This window comes from Bufo bufo, chromosome 3 (genome assembly GCF_905171765.1).
Source record: "Bufo bufo chromosome 3, aBufBuf1.1, whole genome shotgun sequence".
NCBI lineage: Eukaryota > Metazoa > Chordata > Amphibia > Anura > Bufonidae > Bufo > Bufo bufo.
Genome location: NC_053391.1, coordinates 354,124,659 through 354,134,009, shown reverse-complemented (window position 1 = coordinate 354,134,009; position 9,351 = coordinate 354,124,659). Strand labels below are relative to the sequence as shown.

The following is a 9,351-nucleotide window of genomic DNA, read 5'->3' as shown; positions in this document are numbered from 1 at the left end:
ATCAGGGAGTCTATATGGGGTGATCAGGGGTGATCAAGGGTGATCAAGGGTGAATAAGGGGTTAATAAGTGACAGGGGGGGGTGTAGTGTAGTGGTGCTTGGTGCAACATATTACTGAGCTACCTGTGTCCTCTGGTGGTCGATCCAAACAAAGGGGACCACCAGAGGACCAGGTAGCAGGTATATTAGACGCTGTTATCAAAACAGCGTCTAATATACCTGTTAGGGGTTAAAAAAATCACATCTCCAGCCTGCCAGCGAACGATCGCCGCTGGCAGGCTGGAGATCCACTCTCTTACCTTCCGTTCCTGTGAGCGCGCGCGCCTGTGTGCGCGCGTTCACAGGAAATCTCGGCTCACGCGAGATGACGCATATATGCGTGACTCTGCGCAGGGCTGCCATCTCCGGAACGCGAATCTGCGTTAGGCGGTCCGGAGGTGGTTAAAGGCTATGTACACTTTTGGGGGCAAATCTTTTTATGATTGCATTTTACTCGTTTTGGGGTAAAAACATTTTTTTTAATTGGTCTTTATTGAAAATATTGAGCTGTTGTGTCACAAAAGGTTAACAGTTTTTTCTAGCTATGTGAATCCAACTTTCACTTTCACTTTGTGACGTTCATCTTATAACCCTTATCTCTAAATTACCAAAAGGTCATAAACACTTATTTAAGTCACATTCTTATGAGTAAGATAAGGATTGAGCTATATAATGAGTGTTTATAAGGTTAGAGATCAGAGATAAGGAGCCCGTCAGGTGAGCTGGCTGACAGAACAGAGAGAAAATTCAGATCCTGCTACTAGAGCATCTGAGCCCTGTACAGAGAAAAGTGCTCCAAATTTTAAATAAATTAATTAATAATTTTAGCTCAAAATGAGTACAATGCAATTATTAAAAGAAATTACCCCTAAAGGTGTACATAGAATTTAAATGCATTGGAATTTACTATCATCATTGCATAATAAAACAAGTGAAACAAAATTAATAGCAAATTTTATCTTTATTCCTATGCATTATACATAACAAATCATGCGTTTATTTTTTTTAGCATTTGCTTTTGACAGAACTTTCTAGAACTACATGCATATGTGATTTAGACAAAGAAACTAAAGGCTCTTTAGTCTGAACCTTGTTTTGAGGATTTTAAGTTATCAGAACTAAATTTGAAACACCTTCCCACTAATATAAAATATAACTTTTAATATTTCCTTTAAAAATAAGCTCAGATCAAGCCCAGACCCCGTGGGTCATAAATACAGATCCTAGCTTAAGTCTCCCAGTGGGTCCTGATTGATGGGCACCACTGTGAGAGTCTTTATCTTGAGACTCCAGTTAAGTATATATATTCCAATATACAATCCCCTGACAAACCGGTCTCTACATTAGGGACTGAGGATATCTTTTTGTTATATACCTACCAATATCACCTGGTTTAGCCTTTTAGTGGTACACTTATTTATTATACTCAGCGGGCCGCATTAGCCTTTTCCACTCTACACCCTATGTTAGACATAGGGCAAAATCGGGATTTATAGGTTAGGTACGAGGACGGGGAATCCCTACCATCAAGGGGTGTCCCTGGGCTGAGGCTTAGGAAGGGACGTATAGGGAGAACCTAGGTAATGATATCCTTCTCTTCCTGGCCCCCTATCTGCATCCTGAAGTATCAACTTACAGAGACTCTCATCTACATCTTGAAGTATCTACCTACAGAGACTCTTAGGCTACTTTCACACCTGCGTTCGGGTGTCCGCTCGTGAGCTCCGTTTGAAGGGGCTCACAAGCGGCTCCGAACGCAACCGTCCAGCCCTAATGCATTCTCAGTGGATGCGAATCCGCTGAGAATGCATCAGTCTGCCAGCGTTCAGCCTCCGCTCCGCTCAGCGAGCCGACACCTGAACGCTGCTTGCAGCGTTCGGATGTCCGCCTGGCCGTGCGGAGGCAAGCGGATCCGTCCAGACTTACAATGGAAGTCAATGGGGACGGATCCGCTTGAAGATGACACCATATGGCTCAATCTTCAAACGGATCCGTCCCCCATTGACTTTCAATGTAAAGTCTGGACGAATCCGTTCAGGCTACTTTCAGACTTAGTTTTTTTTTTCAAACTATAATGCAGACGGATCCATTCTGAACGGATACAAACGTCTGCATTATAGGAGCGGATCCGTCTGAGCAGACATCAGACGGACCCGCTCTGAACGCTAGTGTGAAAGTAGCCTAATCTGCATTCTTCAAAGGCTGTAAAGCTGCAGCAATTTTGGGTTATGTCAACAAACCGTGAGCAATCTCAGTAAAACCATTCAGTATATTGTTCTGAGATAACAAGTGTGCCATATAAATCTGTATTTATGACCCACGGGGTCTGGGCTTGATCTGAGCTTATTTTTAAAGAAAATTTTAAAAGTTATATTTTTTATTAGTGGGAAGGTGTTTCAAGTTTAGTTCTAGTATATACTCCCCCTGTATTGTAATACACCGCCGAGGCGGTTTGTTCTTGTTGATTTTAAGTTATCACTACAAAATGCTGAAAGAGAAACAAACATCTTTCGTATGGTTAATTGGGCTGGTTCAGCAAGCTTGTCTACAGGTAATGGCAGAAACAGCTTATGCTTCATTTTCCACTTAATGGATAGGCTGTGGCCATTGAACAGAATACGCTTTTTTTGGAGGGATTTATCATAGTCTGGCGGCATACGTTGGCATACCCAGGCGCTCTGCCAGATGCTGGATCCGGCAGTCTGTGCACCTCATCTGAGTGTTCTTCTAACGCCACAAAATTGGCATAGGATGAAAAATGTGGCGGGGCCGCTGGACTTGCCCTCACGACGCCCCCTTTTTGGGAAAGTGGTAAGGCTGGAGGAGAAACAGCACTTGTGCAAAAAAAAAATTGTAGTTGCGTTGAAAAATTAACACTTAGTTTGCAACTTTTTCACTCCACAAATGTGGTGGACCTCAGAATAAATTTTCAATTCATGTACATTTCTTTCCAATTAACATGATTAAAAAGTACCTAGCTTTTAACTGATTTATAATATTTATACTTCCCTTTTTGTGGGTGGTTTGATATATCTTTAGCTACACTATATATAACTGGCCTTTTTACATACAGCGATACAATTTTATGCTGCTTGTACGTCATTGTTTTTGTTAACTATGGATCACAATAATCTGTCTCTTTGTTCACCCAATTAGGATATACATTCGGCTTGGCTGTGCACATATTATGTTTAAAGGGGTTTTGTCACTTCAGCAAATAGCATTTATTATGTGGAGAAAGTTAATACAAGGCACTTACTAATGTATTGTTATTATCCATATTGCCTCCTTTGCTGCCTGGATTCATTTTTTCATCACATTATACACTGCTTGTTTCCATGGTTACGACCACCCTGCAATCCAGCATCAGTGGCCATGCTTGCACACTATAGAAGAAAGCATCAGCCTATGTGCGCTCCCACGTTCCCGGCCACTTTTTCATATAGTGTGCAAGCATGGCCACAGCTGAGGATTGCAGGGTGGTCGTAACCATGGAAACTAGCAGTGTGACGCTAGTGATGGAAAAATGAATCCAGCCAGCAAAGGAAGCAATATGGACAATCACAATACATTAGTAAGTGGCTTGTATTAACTTTCTCTATGATAAATGTCACTTGCTGAAGTGATACAATCCCTTTAAGGAGGTAGGATCAGGGATGACCATACACATTTTACTCCATATTGGCCATTGCAGTTGTTCAAACTCCATACATGTTCAGTGACACCTGGTGAAGGAAGAAAGATCTTTCTGGGAATGTTCTTCCAAAGAAAGATCTTTTGTCCATGAATGATCTTTCTTTGACCAAAAGTTCTTTCATCTGACTTTCTGATGAAAATGTTAAACCCGGCCGACTTCTTTTTAGATGATGATGGTCTGTCATCAGTGGGCTACAGCGATCTTTGGTTGTTAAATATCACCAGACAAATGATCATTTTGATTGAAATTGATCATTTAGCTCAACTTTACACTAATGTCTATAGGTAACTTTAGGAGAGCAATAAGGGACTGATGAAGTTTGGTGACATAGACACATATGAGGTGGTGAGTCGAGAAAAAACTAATGTGTATTAGGTGCTTTATGTGCAAATAGATGTTTACCTACTTGCTAAGAATGTGTTATATAGCATAGTACTGTAGTACTTGTCTGTTCAGATATTTGACGATCCTCTTAACAATACAGTACCTTTGGGGTGAGGCCTAATAGCATAATGGCAAAGGTGACATCACTTTTGACAGTACTAAATCTTCTGACATGCAAAGAATTGGAAAGGTCAGATAATATGACAGAAAACACAAATATGTAACAGGGGCTGAACTTTCACAGATGGACTCGATATAAATGAACTAATAGTAGTACCATTAGAAATTTACTTATCAACTTTGTAGGCTCAGTCCATATGCAGTCTTTCAGTCTAATAGATACAAATAACTAGTGTTGGGTGCGAATATTCGAATCGCTAATTTTAATCGCGAATATCGCCACTTTGAGAATTCGCGAAGATTTAGAATATAGTGCTATATATTCGTATTCGCAAATATTCTAGATTTTTTTCATCTGAACCCATGATCCCTCCCTGCTTCTTGCTTGTGGGCAATGAGAAGGCTGCAATGTCTTTGTCTGAGCTTAGCAACATCCCTAGCAACCAATAGGAAATTTGCCTACCCCTTACTATATAAGAAACTCCCCAGCAGCCATTTTCTGTAGTTTTATGGAGTTCTGAGAGAGACAACAGTGTCATTGCTGTGCTCTGTGCTTTACTGTTTAATTACATTAGATAGTTAGTTAGTTAGCTCATATATATAATACAGATAGTTAGTGGGAGATAGTCAGTGTAGGTAAGATAGTGATAAAGTGTAGCTGATAGGTTCTGCTGTCCATACATACATGCTACATACATAGTGCTGTGATGTCACAAGTTCACAACAATACTTAGTGCACCAATCAGTAATATGTAGTCAGACCTGCTAAAATGTTGCAAGTATTGTGCCAAAATATGCGCATCATGAATTGCCGATTTGCACAATCTCGAATATATTGGAGCACTCTATCTGCATATAAAGCTATCATAATGTTCTGCCGTGCCAACCATTTTCTCCAGTCTCAGGAAACTTCTAGCAGCTTGAAAAATGTAGGAAAATTGATCCACGCCTGTATTGCGAGCGCAACATGCGCATATTACATTGCCGATTTTCACAATCAAGAAAATAATTGCGAATTCTTGAATTCACGAATTTATGATGATTATTTGCCCAAATATTCGTGAAATATCGCAAATTCGAATATTGCCCCTGCCGCTCATCACTACAAATAGCACCTTACAAAATAAAGAGGTTTCATGAGATTAGAGAAAAACTTATTTTTTCCACAGAAAGCGTGTCCCTCTTGAGGCTGTGTATGGCACTGCAGCCCAGCCCCATTCACTTAAAGGCTGAGCAGCAATACCAACTACAGTGCATGGACAGGAAAGCAGAGCCTTGCTTTGTATTAGTTATGTTCACAAACGATTTATGAGGGTGACAGATGATTCTAAGCGATACAGTTTAATGCCGATTACAGTGTTAAAGCTATTGTTACAGTATAAAAGTCTAATGTGTAGATTTCTTCTTCTCTAACTTTAAGATTTTAGAGCTTCCACTTGAAGCCACAGTCCACCCTCTGCTCTTAAGATCAACTCCGGCTTCCTGCGGACTACTTTGTTGGGATCCAAGGCCACCTTAAAGTTGAGAAGTGTAAGAGCAAGCACCACTTTCATTTCAGCCATGGCAAAGTTTTGTCCAATACAATTCCTACGAATTAAAAAGCATATGTTATATTAAGAAATTTAGGGGGAAACAGAGGACATTGTACTGTAGTCTTTTAATTATGTACATTTGTGCAACTATAATGTTACCCTAAACACTGCAACTTTATGGTATTCAATTTGATGACCAATCTGATGTAGGAAGTATTTAATGATTTGCCACTGCTCAAAAAATGGAGCATCTGGCACCCATATTCTAATCCAATATCTATCTAGTATTTTGTGAGAGCATATTCTAAACCATATCTATAGGTTATAACTGGAAATCTTATGGAGTAGCCCATAACAAGCTGTACAAGGTAGCTAAGTAAGCTAATTTTGAGCACAAATAGGTAATATCATTGTAGCTTAGAAATGGTGATGCTTAAATGTGTTTTCCAGGACTCCTATACTGTTGACCTATCCTCAGGTTAGGTCATCGATATCTCCTGGCACTCCACCAATCAGTTCTTTGAAGAGGCAGTGGCGCTATGGTAAACGCTGCCGACTTCTCACACTATGCCAAGCTCAGCACTGTCCATTGTATAGCGGCTGTGCTTGGTATTGCAGCCCAGATCCATTCACTTGAATGGGACTGTGCTGCAACTAGAACATTTGACCAATGAACGCGATGTCACTGACCTAGGTAGAGGCCGCAGCGCTCACTGGAGCACCACAACCTCTTCAAACGGCTGATCGGTAGGGATGCCGAGAGTCGGACCCCCACCAATCAGATATTGACAACCTACCGTATCCTGAGGATTGGTTCAGCAGTATATAAATTTCAGAAAACCCCTTTAATAAATAAACATGGATGCCTAGAGATTATCACCATGGAAATTTGTGATAAACAGAAGAGCCATTAAAGGATAAACGGCAAAGGTCTTTAATTGCTAGGAATAAAAAAAAATATCATTCATTGTATAATCCTTACCTAGGTCCAGCAGAGAAAGGTACAAAAGCATGTGAGGACCGCTGATCTGTGGAGCTGGGATCAAATCGATAAGGATCATAGACCTAACAGAACAGAGGTGGTAGTTCTGGTAAACGTTTTAATAAATGGTAGCAAAGTAATATGAATATTAATAAAAGCAAAAACATTTGTACCTCTGGATTCGGCCAAACTGCAGGGTTGTGGTGAGTTCCATAAATACTGATCAGGCTGATGTTCCCTGAATTTGACAAGCATTAGCAAGTAGTTGGTGAGATTAAAAACAAAAAATCTCCATCCATATGAATGCATATATAATATTTGCACAAGTGGTATAAAAAGAGACAGATTTTTGTATTTTCGGCTATTTTTTTGATTAAATGGTTCAGAAGATCAAATTTAAGCTGCCTTCACATGGGTTTTTGTGGCTTTTTTTGACTATTCTATTAATTGAATTCATTTTGTACAAGAGTTTTCTTGGTCACATCTTTACGTGTGTTTTTTCCAGTCCTATAGAGAAGCCTATAAAAGCAACTCTGGGTTACCCAAAAAGTGAAGAAAACCCCTACAAAAAACTTTGTAATGCATTTTATATTCCCCTATTGACTTCCAGATAACATCTGGCGGCAGCATTTTTTAACCCCTTAAGAGCACCTGTTACCACTAAATGCAGTACAATCTGCAGGCAGCAGACTATAGAGCAGGAAAAGTTGAGCAGATTGATATATAGTTTTGTGGGAAAAGGTTCAGTAAAACCTGTATACATTAAACACCTGATCTTTCTATACTTAAAGGGGTTGTCCATATTGCTTCCTTTGTTGGCTGGATTCATTTTTCCATCACATTATACACGGCTCGTTTCATGGTTACTACCACCCTGCAATCCAGCAGCAGTGGCCGTGCTTACACACTAAAGGAAAAAGTGTCGGGCCTCTCTGGTGGCCGGGACCATAGAAGTTCACAGCTGGTGCTTTCTTCTATAGTGTGCAATATTTTGGGGGAAATGGAGACCAGAAATGGAGAATTGTACATTTTTACAATTTTCAGCTACAGCATTCACTGCACAGGGAATGTATTTCTAAGTTTTATTAGTTCATACATTGTTTGAAGCAGCTATACCTATTATGTTTTTTTTTATTGTTTATTTATTTTAAATGTAAAATTTGGAAAGGGGAGAGATTTGAATATTTATCTATATTTTTACTGTCTCTTTTAGTTCCCTTAGGGGACTTGAACATGTGATTTTCTGATCATTTGTACCATAGACTGCAAATAGAATACTATTGTGCTCTATGGTATTTTTACAGGCTGCCTTCCAGGCTGTGTCTCTGATACCAACCAAATGGAGCTCAGCAATTACACCATTGGGGCTCCAGTCGCAGGACAGAGGAAGCCCCTATCTAACCGCTCATATGTTGCAGTTACTATTGACCGAGGCGTTAATTAACTTGGTTAAATGACTGGGAACAAAATTATATCCTATCCTGCTCATTACAGCTGTATTATACAGCTGGTACCTGCTCCATATGGAGTGAGCTCAGCTTGTGAGCTTTCTGCATATACCGGTATTCCCTTAAAGAAAATTACATACATTTACAACATTTTATATTAAGGGGTTAAATGCAAGGAAAAGCACTGCAAAAAAACCCTGCATTTTTCCTAAAAATGGTATATGTGAAATGACCCCAATTGAGGTTAATATTCTTGCAGATGCTGAATTAATGCAGTGTTACAGTTGAATATCCACTCATAGGTTGAACAACCTACTGTGCTTACAGGAGTATTGTGCTGGTACCTATAAGATACTATGTGTTGAGCTTTTATCCACCTAACATTGTTGTAGATATCATAGTTTGAAATGATTACTTCATGAACCTGTAGTGATACAAACTAGACTATACCTTTTGGAATGACTTTCCCATCGGGCATCGCAATATCCTCAGTACATCGTCTAGACACTGCTGTTACTGGGGGATGTAATCGGAGGCTCTCCTTGATGCACATGGTGGTAAATGGCAGCAGAGACAAGTCATCCCTAAAGAGAAAAATGAATGGCACAATTGATCAAGAGAACTACAAAACTCACAAATAAAATTGGGGTGTACTAGTAGTTCCTACATTTATATGAAGTTCTTTGTAGGGCACCAAAGAAACAGTAAACACACAGATTTAGTCATGTATGACCCAGTGACATAACGAATGGGGGACACGTCACCGCAGTGGCTAGTCATTGGCTGCAGCGGCCACATGACCCACGTCAAACCAGATGTTGAAGCGGGGAGACCGTAGAGCCGTGAGGGAGCAAATATACCTGAATCCACTGGCGGGGATCAGGTGAGTATTTTTTCCTCTGCAGGACCATGTTGTGGGGGTCCAAAGATGATGATAAAACGGGTGCTTACATAGAAGTATACATCAGGGTAGTTTTTAGTTGAAGGTTCATTTTAGGTCCAATTACCTTCTTGGTATATCTTTATAGTAGTAAGAGCTCCTTTTTCTGACACAGAGCTCCAAATTTCCAGCATGGATAGAATTCAAGACGTTTAAAATTTTTTCCTAATTAAAAAGTAACCACATTAATTCCAATATACGTTTTGTTT

At 39.9% G+C, this 9,351-nt stretch overlaps 1 protein-coding gene across 1 annotated transcript; it reads right to left on the bottom strand.

The window, feature by feature from the left end:
• Window positions 1–5,588: 5,588 nt before the first annotated feature.
• LOC120993418 (cytochrome P450 4F3-like) lies at window positions 5,589–8,806 on the bottom strand. Its single transcript, XM_040421923.1, has 4 exons — window positions 8,653–8,806; window positions 6,928–6,992; window positions 6,755–6,837; window positions 5,589–5,827 (listed from the first exon to the last, which is right to left on the bottom strand). Exons 1-4 carry the CDS (start codon window positions 8,753–8,755, stop codon window positions 5,656–5,658), a joined length of 423 nt encoding a protein of 140 aa, XP_040277857.1. The 5' UTR covers window positions 8,756–8,806; the 3' UTR covers window positions 5,589–5,655.
• Between the last annotated feature and the right edge of the window lie 545 nt (window positions 8,807–9,351).

What these genes read in the sequence shown, in the direction of transcription:
- LOC120993418 (XM_040421923.1), bottom strand. Translation starts at nt 8,755, where the DNA reads ATGTGCATCAAGGAGAGCCTCCGATTACATCCCCCAGTAACAGCAGTG. An exon ending in TGGGAAAGTCATTCCAAAAG is followed by an intron (nt 6,993 to 8,652) that starts GTATAGTCTAGT and finishes TGTCAAATTCAG; the next exon opens with GGAACATCAGCCTGATCAGT. An exon ending in CAGTTTGGCCGAATCCAGAG is followed by an intron (nt 6,838 to 6,927) that starts GTACAAATGTTT and finishes CTGTTCTGTTAG; the next exon opens with GTCTATGATCCTTATCGATT.